The sequence below is a fragment of the Mastigoproctus giganteus genome, chromosome 10 (genome assembly GCF_048544385.1).
Source record: "Mastigoproctus giganteus isolate SK-2022 chromosome 10, ASM4854438v1, whole genome shotgun sequence".
In the NCBI taxonomy this organism is placed as follows: Eukaryota; Metazoa; Arthropoda; class Arachnida; order Uropygi; family Thelyphonidae; genus Mastigoproctus; species Mastigoproctus giganteus.
In genome coordinates, this window is record NC_143584.1 from 204,228,459 (window position 1) to 204,246,978 (window position 18,520).

General features: G+C 37.2%; 1 protein-coding gene across 1 annotated transcript in view; it reads left to right on the top strand.

Moving 5' to 3' along the window:
- LOC150079798 (alpha-1,3-mannosyl-glycoprotein 4-beta-N-acetylglucosaminyltransferase B-like) overlaps positions 1 to 18,520 on the top strand; it is a 186,539-nt gene that overhangs the window by 81,205 nt on the left and 86,814 nt on the right. The window contains 5 exon segments of the mRNA XM_090382259.1: positions 2,635 to 2,748; positions 14,581 to 14,656; positions 17,097 to 17,156; positions 17,158 to 17,196; positions 17,198 to 17,219. Coding sequence (XP_090238385.1) covers positions 2,635 to 2,748; positions 14,581 to 14,656; positions 17,097 to 17,156; positions 17,158 to 17,196; positions 17,198 to 17,219 — 311 coding nt within the window.

Here is an 18,520-nt window from a genome sequence, read left to right on the forward strand (position 1 = left end):
CAAGCCTACATAACCTCCAGGGGTGTGTCAAGGCAGTAAACTATAGAAGAATAGTTAGTCTTAACTGTGTCTACAGTAATGTCAGGAGTGTTATTAATAAAATGGCTGAATTTGAACACATGGTTAGGACAACTAATGCTGACATAATAGGGCTAACAAATGTGGTGCCATCTGGAAATTAGAGATGATAGAGGAAAGATAGTATTTAGGAAAGATAGAGAAAATAGAAGGGGTGGTAGTGTCATATTTCTTTTCAAGTTTCTTTTCGTCTTCCAGCATAGAATCTGTGTGGTGTGATTTAGTTGGAAGCAAAGGTATGAATCAGTCTGCCCCAGATTGATTGGAATAAGTGGGAGGGAAACTCAAAATGGGGAAAAAATTTTAAATAAACTAGATAATTATTATTTTTCCCAGCATGTTAGAGAAAGTACTAGGCATGAGAATATTCTTGATCTCATCATTACTCACAAATCAGATGATATCACAGGGTTTCAAGTGCAGAAACCATTGTCAGATAGTGATTACACAATTGTCAGTTGGAAGATGAAGAAAGATGTTGCAGTAGATAAAGGTAAAGGCATGGGTTTTTACTTCAGAAGAGGGGACTTTGATAGTTTAAGGCACTATATGGCATCTATTAATTGGGTGGTTTTCAGAGTGAGGGCAAATACACTTGAATTATGGAATTCCTTTAAAGCAAAAATCACAGATGCCATGAATGCATATATACCATTAAGAAAATATTGCAGAAGGAGGATGCTGAAATGGATGAATCCAGAGTTGGCCAGTCAAATAGATCAGAAAAAGATAGAAAGACTGCATGGGTATAGTTACAGAGTGTTGAAAAGTACTAAAGCCTATAACAGCTGCAAGTTTATTTGTAATAGGTCCACAGATAAGGTTAGAGAGGCAAAGGATGTGTATGAGAAAGCATTGGCTAAGAGAGAGCAAAGAATGGGGACAAGGAATTTTTCATATGTGTGAATACAAGGAAGGAAAAAAGAAAATCAGATCAGACTCTTGTGCACTGAGTGTGGGCAAGTTTTAGACAACCCAGCTGATGCTGTTGATGTTGTTGTTTGTTATTTGGTTTTTAGAAGCATGGCAGCTAAGGCCATGTTGCTCCGGGGATATGCAGTGGTCATTCCCTGACCTTTCCGCATCCTCCGTATTTGGTGGTCATGGGCTCGAACCCCGGTCTAATCAAGAAGTGTGCGCTATGCACTGCTGCTCCTGCCCACCTGGCTACGGAGGTGCCATGCTGTGGATGAATTGAACAGGTACTTTGCTTCTGTCTTTACTGAAGAAAGAATCTTCATGCTGAAAAGAGGCTGTCGAGTGAGTGAGTCATATGAAGTTAGTGATTTCAAAATTACAGGTGCTACATTTGGTCAAATGACAATGTAGAACTACAGTAGGAATGTAAAATCCATCAGATCCACCTGCTGCTATATCCCATCTGAAAGATGGGATATAGCAGCAGATGGCCTCTCTGGCTTCTGTTGTTGCAGCTATAAACAAGCCACTGTGGATACATTGGCTTGTTTTAAGCTAGACCTTTCAGGCGTGTACTGCATTGCCATACCATGATCCTGCCATCAGCAGTTGTACTGCTGATGGCAGGATCATGGTATGGCAATGCAGCATGAATCAGTGTAATCATCATTCCAGGTGTCAATATTGCATGCTGGTGGCAGAAGTATGTGGTAGGAGGAGTGTTTTTATACCATACATTAAATCCCCTGATATACCTGTGGATAAATGTTTCACATGTAAGCTGTGGCACTGAATGCCATTGCATACATGTGTGGGATGGGGAACAATATGTTCACAGCATGGATCTGTCCCATCCAATCTGAGGCAACTGGCAGGAAGTGTGGGCCAGTTTCCCTACAGAATGATTTTGGCATCCCATAGAGTCCATGCTCTGATGACTTGAGCCAGTTCCTCTTTCTGAGGAATAAAGGAAGTGCTACACACTATTAGGTCAGTGTACCTAATAAATTGGGCATTCAGTGTATATCCCTACTTTGTGTTCTGAGAGTTTAAAAAAAATCGGGTTAAACTAAAATTATTTCCTTTTTGGTGGAGGGGGGTTAATTTGAGAATCTTGCAGTTCATTAGGAGAACTTGCCTATCGAATATCTCCTCCTAGTGTTAAGTTCTGTTCAGTTCAGATTTCAGTACCAAGATGGACCCATCAGAATCAGTGTAATTCCATAAAAATTCTTAAAATCCATTATTGCTGAAAATTTCTTTCAAAATTAATATAATAATATTCAACATAAAACAAAATTTAATCAGAAAATTTCCACAAAAAATTAGCTGTTTATGACTGCTGTGGCTTCACAGCTACTTCATTCCTTATTTTTAAGTGTTGTTTAATGGTACATTAGCTTCAATACTTGCCACCCATTCAAATGGGTTGCAAGTATTGAAAAATGCAGACAAATTGCAGATACTTTGTACTGGCACCATGTGGCATGTTTTTTTTTTAAAAAATGAGAATATAAAAAAAAAAAACATGATAGTTTTAGATTCTTTTAAGGATGTTATCAAAACTGCTTTTTTTTTGTGCCAGTTTTATTTGTCAGGCCATGTTTTACTTATTTATAATTACCCTTTTCTTTATAGGTTTCCAGAACATATTTCCTCAGGATTACTTGAAGTTATAGCACCCCCTTCTAGTTATTATCCAGATTTTAACAGTCTGCGTCAGACATTAGGAGATCCTTTAGATCGTGTCAAGTAGGAATTTATAATTAAAATATTTTATATTATATATTTTTTAAATAATTTTTTCACTACTTGCTCATACAAGAATAGACAAGATAATTTAGTGAACTCATCCATCTTTTATGTGATGAGTGTCTTTCATTCCTGCTGCTACTTATATGTGAGTGTATAATAACCAGTACCAAACACTGGTGGTTACTATAAACTATTTATATTGACTATTTATAAAATATTTATATTGATTCTCATATTAGTATTAAATGTTGTAAGGAAGCAAGCTTGTGCAGCATCAGCAAAAAAAAAAAAAAGAAAAAGAGCCTAACCACATCATCTTGCCAATATTTATTACAGATATCAGCATATTATTTATTACAGATGTAATAAATATTATGCTGATTGCAATGTCATGTTTGTAGAGAAAATGACAGAGAGAAAGAGACTTTGCAGTCCTTGAAAACAGTTGACTCAGCTTTTTATTTCTGAAAACAGAATTTGTTTTTTAAAATTGGTATAAAATTAGTATTAAATGAATTTCAGTACTTATTCAATGTAATTATTTATTATTTTAATAAATAAGGCTGAAACAGATAATTAAGCCTGTCAAAGAACCACCTTTTGTAATTAACCAGGTTAAAGTAAAATTCACATTTTAGTTTTTCTGCTGAATGAGTAGATGCCTTGGCTTTAAAGTAGCACCAAAGTTGTAGCAAGTTGTAGCATGGTTGCTTCAATCTTGAAGCAGGTACATAAAATTGGGGCTGTTACAGAGAGAGAGAAATTAATATATCTCAGTTGCAATTTCTCAATTAGAACTTATATACTGAATAGTATTAGCCATATAGTGCAAGGAAGTAGGAAATAATAGTATTAGCTATATAGTGCAAGGAAGTAGGAAATAATAGTATTAGCCATATAGTGTAAGGAAGCCAGAGGATTATGTTGCACCAGCAAAAAAAAAAAAAAAAAAAAGTAGAAAGTAGATAAGAAAATAAACAAGTTATATGCTTCCCTTTTCACGTAGTAGTAGTAGTGGCATGTGATGCAAGAAAGCAAGTGTATGAGCTTATGCAGCATCAGCCAAAAAAAAAAAAAAAAAAATCACCATTCCCTCCAAATGCATGTCCAGTTCCTCCTTATATTCTACATCTGTCCTTTCTTAATTTGAATTTATGCCCCCTTAGGTTCGTAATCTGAACAAGTGGAAGAATCCCATCAGAATTCAGCGTGCTCAACCCATTCAAGGCCTTATACACCTCAATCAGATCACCACGCAGGTGCCTAGTCTCTAGCTGCTGCAATTTGCAGAACTTAAGCCTCTCTTGGTAAGAGGATCCCTTCAATCCCCTCACCAATCTTGTTGCCCTTCTCTGTACACGCTCAAGTAAATCTACATCCTTCCTAAAATGAGGCCTCCAGACCTGTACGCAGTACTCAAGGTGTGGCCTGACCATTGCCTTATACAGAGAGACAATCACCTCCTTTTCCCTGCTAACAAAATTCCTATATATCATTGACAAAACCCCATGACCTGCCCTGGCAGCCTGTCTGCATTGATCAGAAAACTTCATATCTGACTGCACAATTACTTCCAGGTCTTTTTCATTTTCTACCACCTTAAGTGTAGTACCACACAGTTGGTACGTTTCTCTGGGGTTACTTCTACCCATATGCAGTACTTTGCATTTGCCAAGGTTAAACTTCAGTTGCCACTTCTTAGCCCATCTGCCCAAATTATCTAGATCCTGTTGCAGTAGCACACTACCATTGCTGTCATTAACAACCCTGCCAACCTTTGTATCTGCAAACTTCGACATTAAGCCTGATATACCTTCATCAATATCATTGATAAATATACAAAACAACAGTGCACCCAACACCGAGCCCTGTGGGACTCCACTAATAACATTAGTCGTGAAGAGCAGCACCCATTGATTACTACCCTCTGTCTTCTCCCACTTAACCATCCTTTTATCCATTATAGCAACTTACCCTTAATACCATTCTGCTCCAATTTGTACAATCCAGATAACGTAGATAACTATCCAGTTGACCTTTGAATTTCTTGCCTTCACTACCTGTATGATCTAGTCTAAACCTCTTCTCTTGTAATTTAAATTCATATCCTCTAGTTTTGAAATTATTTATAACAGTGATAATTTTGCTATCCTTCATTTTACAAATCCCTCTCAGAGCCTTATAATCCTTAATCAGATCCCCTCTAAAGTGCCTGATTGTCCACATAATTGAAGCCATTCTCATATGGTCCTCCTTTTGCCAATCTTGCTATGAGTTGCTCACCTTTGGATCATTTCAAGAATCCCAATACCCTTTCAAGTCATAATCCCACTGCATAAGGAAAAAGAATAAGGATGCCATCAGCATTTAGTTTGTTCAAAAATCTTATAGCTTTAAACATGTAAATCAGGTCTCTTTGCATGTGCTTAGTTTCCAGATGCTGCAATTTACAGAATTCAAGCCTTAGTGAGAGTACCCTTTTGTGTCCCTGACTGATTTTGTCACTCTTCTCTGCACCTGTTCCAACAAATTGATATCCTTCCTAAAATATGGCTTTCAGACCTGTATGCAGTACTCAAGATGCAGCTTAACCATTGCCTTATACAATGCGATAATTTCTTCCTTATCCCTGCTGAAAAAATTCCTGTATATCACTTACAGAACCCCACTAGTCATCCTAGTTGTCTGTCTGCACTGCTCAGAAACTTCATGTCAAACTATATGATTTCCTCTAAGTCTTTTCATTCACTGTTATCTTGAGTGTAGTACCATCCAATTGCTATGTAATTCTGAGATTATTGCCACCAAATGCAGTACCTTCATTTATTAATGATAAACCTTAATTGCCACTTTGATCCCATCTGCCTAATTTATTTATGTCTCATTGGAGTAGTCTGATTAATGACATTAACCACCCTGCCCACTCTGTATCATCAGCAAATGAAGGCATTAAATTTCACATGCCTTTATAAGTATAGTAGAGCATCGATAATCAAATTAATTGGGACTGGGGGTAGTTCAGACTTCTGATTTGTTTGGATTTTCAAACTTATCAAAAATACTGTTCTGGAGATTACAAAAAAAAAAAAAAGGTTTAGTAGCTTTAGAAATAAAAACATTAAAGTTGTAATTGCCTATATTTATTTATAGGTAATAAAACAAATGGAACTTTCAACCACAATAACACATATTTATAGGCCTTTAACAAAAATAATTTCTTATTTTTTGCTGCACTGTTTTCGAACTTCATTTCAAAGTTCAAAAACTGTGCCCACTTGTGATTGATAAGTTTTCCAAGCCAAGATGTTTTAAAGCAGTTAACGAACTTCCCTGTGATTGTGAAGCCAATAGAAGTGCTTGACTTACGGTCAAACTTTTTCAGTCTTGATTATCAAAAGTGGACAGAAGAATGGCTTCAGAAAAAAGGAGCAGTTTGATGATTCTAGATTGTTTACAGCACATTCTGCCATGACACTTAAGTTGACAAATATACAGCTGTTGTTTTTAACCCCCCCCCCAAATACCACCAGTTTAATGCAACCACTGGATTAAGGCATTATTTATAACTTTAAGAGAGCATACAGAGCCCACCTGATAAGGCACTTTGATCTGCAACATAGAAGGAGGGAACAATTTGCAGTCAAATTGGAATGTTGCGGAGGCTATCTGTAATCTTGTTATTGCTTGGGACAGTATTGCCTCAAGCGTAATAATAAACTGCTTCAGAAAGAATGACTTTGGAGAGAATATCATCGAAAAACATGGTCCAGCAGACAAATGTGATAACAACATTGAATAATGGAGGAATTTGAAGGAGCATATGGATTTTGTTGGCGAATTTGAAGAGTTTGTGCAGGTGGATGATGAAGTTGCTACTACTGCAATGCCAACACCGAAATTGCTGCTGAGCACCAAACAAAACAATGTTTTTTTTGTTACCAGCGACAGCAAGTGAAGAAGTGCACACACTGCCATCTAAAAAAGATGCCCCAAATCCATTAAACATAATAAAGAATGTGTTGGCCTGCAGTAACATTGTTAAAGAAACAACTATTTCATTTGATAATGTTTCTGCTGTAGTTAAAAAATGCATATAGGACAAAAACTGTGCAAACAACTTTGGATTCTTTCTCTAAATTAGATTATTTTATTAAAAAGTTAATGGTTTGTATGTCTCCTTTTATATTAAGATTGTAATTCTTTTTACTGTGATACTAAAATATTGTATATATCAAAATATATACTGTACAATATTTTCATTTCTGTTAACAGCTTTTTTCTTAGTTTATATTGCAAATAAAATAAAATCTTTAAAAAATATGTTATTCCTGTTACTGTATTGTTAAAGTAATAATTGATTTATGGAAATTCAACTTTATGTAAGTCTTTTCCGGCCAGTGCAAACATATTTTGAATCCTGTAGAAATAAATGGAGGTATCTTGAAAATATTGTAATGTGAACCCAATAACACATTGGTGTTTTTTTTTTTTTTTTTTTTTTTTTTGGTAATTCATTCCAAGACCTCGGAAGTTGAAATTTTTACTATATAACTAAGCTGTTTATCTTTCTAAAAGGTCATTTTTATAATGGAAATTGCACTACACTTTCATCGTTATCATACATTCTGTTATAAGAATCAATTTTGAATGCCTTTGTGTTATTTTTCTAAAACACATTTCTGGAGATCACTACCATAAAACAATTTGCAATTTCTGGTTTATTGGGCTTTTCTGTTAGTGTAATCTATTATAAATGGGTAGTAAACTCGATCTTATTGCATTTGCAATGATACTGATAACTGGAATTCTGTGGGTTTTTACGTTACGGTATTATGGTGAAATGAGTTCCCCTTTACTGAAATTTTCAATCATATGAAAAACATAAATTTTCAGAATCTTCTCTTCATTCCTATTTACTTATTACAATGGTGAAGGGAAAGGGACCAACAGAAAGTGCAAAGTGCTGGCAGTGCTAGAAAATGAAACAAAATTGATTTAGAAATGAAGATGATTAATTAAGAAGTACGAAGCAGGACAAAGTTTGTTGTCTATTGCACGGAAATTAGGTCTCGCTGCTTCAGTAGTGAATACTATCTTAAGCGACAGTGCGCATATAAAAGAATGTGTTAAGGATCAATGCATTTAAGATCAACAGTGATCACAAAACAGCGTTCAGGTGCTACATCGAGATGGAAAAGTTATTAATAATATGGATTGAGAATCAGATTCAGAAGCAAGTGCCTGAGTCCAATGGCCAGTCAAACAAAAGCAAGAAGTATTTATGAAGATATTAAGGATAAGTACAGTGAACCTCAAGCCAAGTTCATGGCAAGCAACGGGTGGTTTAATAGGTTCAAGCATCGTGCTGGTTTCCAAAACATTAAAATCTGCAGTGGTCGCCAGTGCTGATTCTGCAGCTGCAGAGAAATTTTGTGATGTGTTGCAAAAAACCCCTCCACAGCCCTCAACTTCTGCAGCACCATGCTTATCAGCTGGAGAGTTAATTCTGGCAATGAAACTCGGAAAGATAAAACTTGATGCCTGTCTCCTCTCTCTCTTTTTTTTTATTTTATAATTTTGAAATTTTTGTAATTTTGTACACTTTTGTAATTTTTCCTGCGCATGAGATAAAAAAAATTTAATAAATAATTCTATTTGCATGTTTATTGAACATTTCTTTTTTTCTTCAATCAAATTTGCGAGTGCTGCATAAGCATTTAGGGAAATTCCAACTTATGTAAAATTCTGACTTACGGAATGCAATCCTTACGTAAGTCGGGGAGTGGCTGTATTATTTATTATTTTTTGATATGTAGTATGTACCAAAAAAAAAAAAAAAAGGTAAAATTTTGACACTTTTGGGGGACCTTGTTATTACAGAACGTGAAAATTTAGGTCCCTTGAGCTTTGTATTAATGAAATTTGACTGTATAATGATTTATTTTTGTTGCTCTTGATTAATTTTACTGCAGTACTGTTTAATTATTCCTCAAATATATTAATGTAATTATTGTTACTGTTATTAAAACATTTTTTTCTTTTATAAATATTTCTTTTTCATCTAAACATGGGCAATTTCTTATTGTCTTTTTTTTTTTTTTTTTGGAGTATATTTAATGTATTCAGCCAGAAGTCTCCAGGTTTTGCAAAATTTTTAACCTTGGGGATAGGCAACCTGGGTATGAACTCCAGATGACAGGGAAGGTTGCAGTACTCAGTATTTGTCAAACTAGGCTTAACAATATACATCTTCAAAACAAAGATGGTAAATCTGTCTGGCCAGATAGTAGATTTGTTAGGTAGGTAATTTTAATACTTAAGAGTGTTTAATACTTCTGTGTTTAATCATCACAACATATAATAGCTACAGTGAGAGTTGTTGCACATTCTTCTCTTTCTTGGTGATTCCTTTCTACATTGCTCTCTCTCTCTCTCTCTCTCAGGGTGACTTGGTTATTTTTTTTGGCTGGTGCAGCATAAGCCTCAGGCTTCCTTGCACCATATGGCTGCTAATAATAATAATAATAATAATTCACCATTGAACTTTAACCTATTTGGTCTATTGGCATGCTTTAAAATAACTAGGTTATGATAATCTGATTAACCATCCCCACATAAGAAAAAAAAAATGTTATGATGGATAGGAAGGACAAAGAAAATATCATCTGATAACAAGGCCATAAATTTGTCTTCAGCCACAGAATAATTGATTATTGGAATGAATTTCCACTTCCTGTGTTTGAAGTAGGTAGTAGTTTGAATAAATTTAAAGTATTGCGAAAGTTATTAGAAGGGATAGACAGAGTGGGTAAAGTGTTTTTTTTTTTCCTCCAGTGATATGTTGTCTTTGTCTAATTTTGACAATATGAATAGTAATACTAACCAGCTCATTCAGAACTTAATCTCTGCATCAGATTGTAACAAATAAAAATAATAAAAATTGAATAAATAATCCTGTAATAATAGACATTTAAATTCTGGATGTTCCTTTGTAACCAGCATTAGTATACTTGTAACTGAAATACTGTTCAAATTGTATAAACACACACACACACACACACACATGTAATAACAATAATAATAATAAGTTCAGATCCTGTTGTGGAAAAAAAAAAACACGAGGGAAAAAACAAATTGTGAAAGTCATTTCATTGGACCTACCTATTCTAAGGTCAAAGTGGCGGCTGAAGCAGAGAATGGCACCATCTAGTGTCTCTCCCAATAACTACCCTCACTAATGGATACAAAAATCCAAAGCTAAGAGGGTCCACTTCCATAGCTGGATGAAGATGACAAGTAGAAATATTGAACATGCTGCATTGTGTGGTCCAGGATAAAGCCACTCACATTCAGGCCTTAGACAGAGAGGTTGGTTCGAAAAGTGGAGACTGTCTCGCAAGGAAGTCAGTGGAGCAAGTGGTACTGTCCCCTGTATGGCTGCCCCAAGGGAAGGGGGCAAGACAATCCAGCCCAACCAACTGGAATTGCTTCCTGCGAAGCACTTTCAGTTGGTCTACGGACCATCCAGAAAGGAAGAAAATGCCAACGTGTATGAAGTACAGCAACAAAATGAATACATTCATCATGTGAGCATGTTATAAAGTAACCAAGCTAGAGACCGATGTGACAAGGTACAGGATGAAGTTTGCACACAGTTGTTTAGCATTAGTAGTATATGATGCAAGAAAGCAAGCTTATACTGAATCAGCCTTATACTGAATCAGCCATTTCACCTGTTTACTCCAAACGTTTGTCCAATTCTTCCTTGAATCTATTTAAGCTACCAACTTCCACAATGACAGATGGTTGTTTTTACAGCAATCAACCACTCGCTCGCTAAATACAAATTTCTGCACATCTATTCTGCAGCTGTCTTTCCTTAATTTGAATTTATGTCCCTTCAAGTGCATAATCTGAGCAAGAGGAAGAATCCTATCAATATTGAGCTTGCCATTCAAACCATTCAAAGCCTTATACACCTCAATCAGATCACCTTGCACATGCTTAGTCTCCAGACACTGCAGTTTGCAGAACTTAAGCCTTTCTTTGTAAGAGCATCCCTTTGTTCCCCTCACTAATCTCGTTGCTCTTCTCTGTACTCATTCCAGCCACTCTACATCCTTCCTAAAATGAGGCCTCCAGATATGTATGCAGTATTCAAGGTACAGTTCTTGATTGTTCAGGTCTGCCAAACAGTAAAGAGCAGACCAGAGATGGAGCATTATCACGAAGAAACTGATAGTTCCTGCAATCTTGGAAAAAATCAAGCAGGATATAAGCGACCAGCTACAAAGAACATGGAAACAAAACCAGAACTAGAAGAGGAACAGAAAGTACAAGAAGTACAACCCAGAGCAGCCAAAGTGAAAACAGACAAGGTCATGATATCCAGAATAGAAGAATAGTGGAAAAAGGCCCTAGCAGAATTTGAGAGAATGGACCCCACAAAGACTCACACCATACCGAAACAGAGACCCAACAGAATCTTGTAAGTCACAGACCACCTCAATCAGTGAAAAATACTGGATTACCTCAACAACAATGAAGTAACACTAGATGCCATCCTCACAGTCATTTACTCTGCCACTGTAGCAGTTACCAGGATGAATAGAAAAGAAATCAAAGACCAACAGAAAACAAAATACAAAGGCAAGGAACCACCAGCCTGGGAAAGAAGGCTATAGCAGAAGATAAAGAGCTAAGAGTGACTGACTACCAATGGGATAACTGAAGTAAGAATCTGATTAGAAAAGTGAAGACCATCCTCAAAAAAAGACATCACCCACTGCAAATTTGAGGAACAAAGAGTACCTGATCCATCCTCAAGCAGCCCCTCCTTGCACTTGGCAAGGGACCTTGAAAAAACCAGAGAGTTCTGCAGGAACACTGGGCAAAAGGGAAGGAGAGCAGTCTGCCTCCCCCCTCCCCCCCTGGACTAGAAAGTATTTGAGGAGTTTTGGGGCAGCTTATGGAGCAGCAAAGTTAGCCGTAATGGCCGTGCCCTCCTGGATTGAACTAGATTGAAAGAAAACCAAGGAGATACAGGAGATGACAGAATGGGAGATTCAGGAGGAAGAAATACAACAGTTGACTGGGAAATCTCACAATTGGCAGGGAACCCCAGGGACAGATAACATCCATAACTACCGATGCAAGAGGTTCAGCTGCATACACACAGACACAAAGGAGAGCAGTTCACCCAGATGATAAGTCAACTTGACACAATCCCAGAGTCTCTGATTCAAGGAATCGCTTATCTGTAGGTTAAGTACAATGAAACTGCAAACCAATCAAAGTACAGACCGATCACCTGTCTCTCAACAGTGTACAAGATCCTGAGCTGTATAACCAAAAGATATCAGATCACTTGGACAGCCAGAACATCATGGTCCTGCAGCAGAATCGATATAAGCAGATAGCAATTGATCATTGATGCGGCAGTTAATGAGCAAGCCTACAAGAAGAACCTGTATACGGCCTATGTCGACCACCACAAGGAATTTTTCTCCTTGTTCCAAGCTGGCTGATAGAGATACTGAGGATCTACAAAGTCCCTAATCTAACACAATTCCTAGAAGTAACAATGGCAAAGTGGAGGATCACCATCAAGGAAAATGATCTGATCAAGAAGATCACAACCAGCCTGATTCCCATCAGAAGAGGAATCTTCCAGGGAGAGAAAGAACCTGTACACCCTCTCTCACCTAATGAACATGAATGATATCAAACTCTATGCAGCAACAGAAAATAAATCCAGTAGTTACTCTGGATCACAGAAAAGTTCAGCATTGACATCAGGATGCAGTTTGACCTAGACAAGACCTATGGATTTCATCGGAGAAACTTGTGATCTGAGACTGGTAAAGAGAATGAAGCCATGACAGAGTACAGATATATCCTAAAAGAAGGGAGGAAGAACCTGAACACCCTCTCTCACCTGATGAACATGGATGACATCAACCTCTGTATGGCAGCAGAGAATAATTCCGATAGTTACTCTGGGTCACCAAAGAGTTCAGCATTGACATCAGGATACAATTTAACCTAGACAAATGCAAGGCCTATAGATGGCATTGGAGAAACCCAGTGAAGAGATTAAAGCAGTGACAGAGGAAGAGACCTACAAATATCTAGGGATGATTTAGGCTCAAAAATTAGAACACAAGGAAATCAAGGCCCATCTGACTGAGAAATACCATCAGAGACTGAGGAGCTTGCTAAAAACAGCTGAATGGTGGGAACATGATCAGAACCATAAACACCTATGCATACCCAGTACTAATATTCTCCTTCAGGACTATTGGAGATTGGGCTAAACCAAGCTGAAGGAGATTGAGATCAACCAGAATAATGAAGACTAAGGCAGCCAGCACCATCCGAAGTCAGCCATCAAAAGATTGACTATAGCCTGGAAAAGAGGAGGGAGGGGTTTGACAACAGACATCATTCAGCAACAGAAGAAGATAATTAAGAACCTGAGGGATTACTTCCAGAAAAACACATCACAAATTTACCAAGCCATAAGGAAGATAGACAAATGGCACAGACCACTGAACCTCAATAAGCATACCCCACTCACACGGAAGAAACAAAGAAAGACGGGTGAAGAAGGCACTCCATGGCAGACACTACAGTGACCTCCATCAAGACCTCCATAAGGTGGCTTACAGTGCATGGCTCATGAACAGGAGGCTCTTCCTCAAGGCAAAACGATTCATGCTCTCCATCCAAGAACACATGATCAACATCAGGAACTACAAGAAATGCAGTGCCAAGGACCACAGAGTAGCAGATGACACAAGTTGATGGTGCTGCCTGACCATAGAAACAATCTAGCATATCACCACAGCATGCAGGGTAACCACCCTGCATGCCGTGATTACTCTACATGACCAGGCCACCAGCATAATATATCAGAACCTAGCCCAAAAATACCAATTGATAAAAAAGAAAAAAATTTACTGTATTAAAAGTATGAATCCTGGCTGTAGTAGACCCCCCCCCCCACTCACAAACTATACTGGGACCTTTTTGACAGACAACTCGTGTAGTTGAGACCTGTTAGCAGGTCTTGACTACACAAGTTGTCTGTCCAACATGTCTAATAAAGTTTCAAGACTTTAGTATTTCCATAATGTTTTTTTACACTATGTCACTATACTGGGACCGTGCCATAATAACAGACGAGACAATCCCACACAACAGACCAGACATAATCCTCATTGACAAGAAGGAAATGAATACCTACTTGATTGACATAGTGTTGCCCAGCACCACTATGTCAATCAAGAAAATCAACCACCAGAAAATCTACAAGGAAAAGATTAGGAAATACACAGAATTAAGAGAGGAAGTCAAAGAAATGTGCCATATGGAACAAGCAATGATCACCGTGTCAACCACCGGTGTGGTGCTAAAGTCTCCATAAGAACCTAGCGGCAATAAGCTTCCCAGAGACACTTATGTGAAACTCCAGAAAGCTGTGATCCTGAACACCTATAGGATAGTTCCTTGACCAACAGTAATAATAATAATGGTAGTAACCAGACACAATCAACCACCCCATGCACTCGGTACCAGTACCTGCCAGGGGTGGAACAAATCCCATTAGGAGAAAAAGTCATAATAGTAATAATTAAAAAACTGGGTAAATACTAGGCAAGGGGAAAGCTTAATTAAGAATAGTGTTGCTTCAACAGCTGTTGCCATTCAACATAAGGCTGAATAAATTTACAATAAATATATTAACACCTTTATCTCCCTCTCCATATTTTATATAATTGGCATTTTTGACAAGCAAAGTGTGTAACTTTGTTGTTATTGTTGCAGATGGCGAACAAAACAAAATTTGGACTTTGCATATCTAATGATGTATGCACAAGCCAAAGGTACTTTTTATGTTCAGGTTAGTAATCAAATTTTTACTCCAACTTTTAAATTCTGCATCTGCTTATTTGAATGTATATTTATAGTTAAAATTCAATTAAATCTGCCACATAAATTTTACTGTTATCAGTATAAAATATTAAACATCTAATATCGTAAAGCAGATTATTGCAAGTTGTCTTAGGCCTTACACTACAAATAAATAGCATTTCCTTATAAAGAAGAGATATGTTGCTGTTTATTTGTAATGAGTAGCTTACCTAAATTTGAGTGTTCTGGAATTGTTTTACCTTTGGTTGGGAACTTCTCATCAGTGGGTTTTCACCAATGGTGCCTAGTTATCCTCTGCTGAAGGGACAGCCGGTTCCTGTAATAACCATTTTGGTATGGCAGTGATTACAAATAAATAGCAGTGTTATCTCTCATACTGAAAAAGCCCAACAAGATTAGGGATAGGCACATGTAGAATTCTATTTTCTAATGAATTTTTTAATGACTAGCATCACAAATAGAAATATAAACAAAAGATATTTATTAATAGTTAAGGCAAAGCTAAGTAATATTTGATATTTGCTCTCAAAATATTCCAAAATGAGCATTTGCAACCTTTATACAACAGTTTTGTTAAACACGACAGTTATGGTTGATTTGTTATCGGAAGCCCTCAATTTGCTTCAGTTTGTCATTTTAAATGGAAAACAAAATGAAAAGTTCACCAGGTGCAAACTAATATTTAGTTGAACCACCTCTGACCCTGATGACAGCAACACACTGTTGAGGCATTGGCAAGATCAATTTCTGAAGATAAATCAACTGATAGTTCGTGATTCAAACCAGGAATTATGTTGTTGTTTGTTTTTTTGTTTTTTGGAGCATTAGCAACTAAGGCCATATTGCTCCGGGAATATGCAGTGGTCATTCCCTTGACCTTTCCGCATCCTCCGTATTTGGTGGTGACGGGCTCGAACCCCGGTCTAATCAAGAAGCGTGTACTACGCACTGCTGCTCCTTCCCACCTGGCTACGGAGGCGCCCCCAGGAATTATGGCTTCCTGAAGTTCACGAAGGGCCTTTGGTTTCTTTCTGAAAACTGCAGATTCCACACGATGCCAACAGTTCTCTATAGGATTCAGGTCCGGGCTGTTTCCTGGCCAGTTAAGAGTCGTAATGGACCATTCTTCCAACCAATTTTTTCACCTGTAACAAATGTAAACACATTACTGTTGAACTTCTAATACAGAAATGAAGCAAAAGTAACTACAGAAGTGCCTACTTACACTTTTTGCCTAATGACAAGCAGCAGAGTCATCCTGATAGATGCAGTTACTTGGCAGGTCAAAATGGTCTCTAATGGTTGGCAGCAATTTCCCTTCCAATATAGCCAGGTATCCATTGGCATTTACGGAACCTTTTATAAACTGCAGGTGACCAAACTCCCAAACTCCGCGATACAAAATGCATCCCCATATCATTTGGCTGGTAGGGAATTTCACTGTAGACACCATACAGTCTGGATGGTATTGTTCACCACATCTACAGCGAATCGTTTGTCTCTCATCACAGCCATGCAGGTTGAATTTCTTCTCATCTGAGAAAATAACTGACTCCCGCTGCTCCAGGGTCCATTTGACATGTTCCTTTACCAAATTAATCGGTCCTTTTTCATTTTTTGTGTGAGGAGGGGCTTCTTAGGACAACGGGCTACAAGTCCATTTTTGAAGAAGTGTCTTTTGACTGTTACTGCTCTTGCTACCTCCTGTATGTTCTTCTCATTCTATTTTCAGCTCACATGAAGAAGCTTTACGGTTTTTCAGGCATAAGCGCTTCAAAACGTAGTCCTGTTTTGGTGTAGAGACTCGTTTACGTCCGGTTCCTTTTTTCCTATCAGCAGAACCAGTATTCTTGAGTTTGGAAAGAAATCTGCTCACTGTCGACTGATTACAACACACTCTATGGCGCCTCCGTAGCCAGGTGGGCAGGAGCAGCAGTGCGTAGCACATGCTTCTTGATTAGACTGGGGTTCGAGCCCGTGAGCCACCAAATACGGAGGATACGGAAAGGTCAGGGAATGACCACCGCATATTCCTGGAGCAATATGGCCTTAGTTGCTAATGCGCCTAAAAAAAAAAAAACAAACAACAAACAAACAATGCTGATGCCCCCTCTGTCAGCACATTTCTTTTAACTTTGCATCAACAACCCCTATTATTTCCAAAACTATTCAAGTAAAGCTTTGTGTATTTAGGAAGCTAGACAGCAACAACCTCCCCTCCCCACCACACACAACCACTACCATGTTGAGACATAAAGCACACTAGTCTATATAAGTTTTTTGTGTTCTGAACATTGCTGTCTCGTTTCTTGATTATTAGTGTATAATAACTTTTTGTTATTAACTTTCCAGAATTTTCAAAAAAGGTTACAACAATTTATTTACTATTATATTTTAACAGTTGGAAGATGACATACTACATACTTTCCAAACCTGGATATATTACAACAATGAAGAAATATGCATACAGGACAGCTGAGTGAAAAGAAAGACTGGATGATACTAGATTTTTTGTCAGCTCGGTTTTATAGGTATTGTGCAAAATGGTTCAAGTGTTATAATTAGAAGGAAAATGATTATATTTCAAGTTAAATTCATATACATTGTACAACAAAAAATCGATTTTTAAAATGGTATTATATTACCAAAGATTTTCATCTTAATGTGAATTAATGCAGATGCTTTGCATTATCTGCATTAATTCATAAATGCCGTAATACAAATTTAAAAAAATTTTTCCTTTATATGTCCCCTTGTGTGTAACTTCAGATGACACATGCATATGGGGACATAAATTTAAATTGGAAAAGGTTGGTTGCAGGATAGATATGTGAAAATTTGCTTTCAGTCAGAGAGTAATTGATTGTTTAGAACAAAATTCCATCTGGTATTGTAGAAGTGAATAGTCTAAATTAATTTAAAAGGAGGAATTAGACAAATTACTAATTTCGTAATTAGTTTTTTTGTCTGCTGTTTCTGGATAAGCTTGCTTCATTTGTATCATTTGGCCACTACTAAGACAAATTTGCAATAAAAGTTTTCTTAGACTTCATAGTTACAAGATGTGTGCCTTATCCCATTTTTTAAAACCAATGTAATACATCATCATATCCTATAAGTCTGGGAGCCATAGATAGCTGTTTCAGGCGCCTCCGTAGCCAGGTGGGCAGGAGCAGCAGTGTGTAGCACACGCTTCTTGATTAGACCAGGGTTCGAGCTCGTGACCACCAAATACGGAGGATGCAGAAAGGTCAGGGAAATGACCACCGCATATCCCTGGAGCAATATGGCCTTAGTTGCTAAATGCTCCTAAAAAAAAAAAAACCAAATAACATAAAATAAGATAGCTGTTTTAAAAAGTACCATTCATATGAACACAACAATTCAAATGTTTTTTCCAGTGAAGGAGAATGGTATGAATTGTTTGAGGAAGTGATCTCATTGTATGCAGTTACACTTCATTCTTTAAGCCACTTTGATGCTGCATAAAACAGTGAATTACTCTACAATAGCAAGATTTTGTGATGATTCTTTGCAGTTATTATGGCCAGAATTGACCCTTAGCAAAAAAGTCTATATTTTTGTTAGTGATGCTGCTTCATATATAGTAAAAACTGTTTCTGCATTACAAGTTTTCTATGCAGATCTTATCCACATTATTTGCTTAGCCCATGGCTTATGTAGGTTGACAGAGGCAATTCAGGAGAATTTGAGAATTTTGGTGAAATTAACAAACTTTTTTCTAGTATAAAAAAGATTTTTGTCAAAAGTGCCTTCAAGAATAGGGTTACAGAAATATACTACCTACTCTTCCTCTCCCACCTCATTCTGT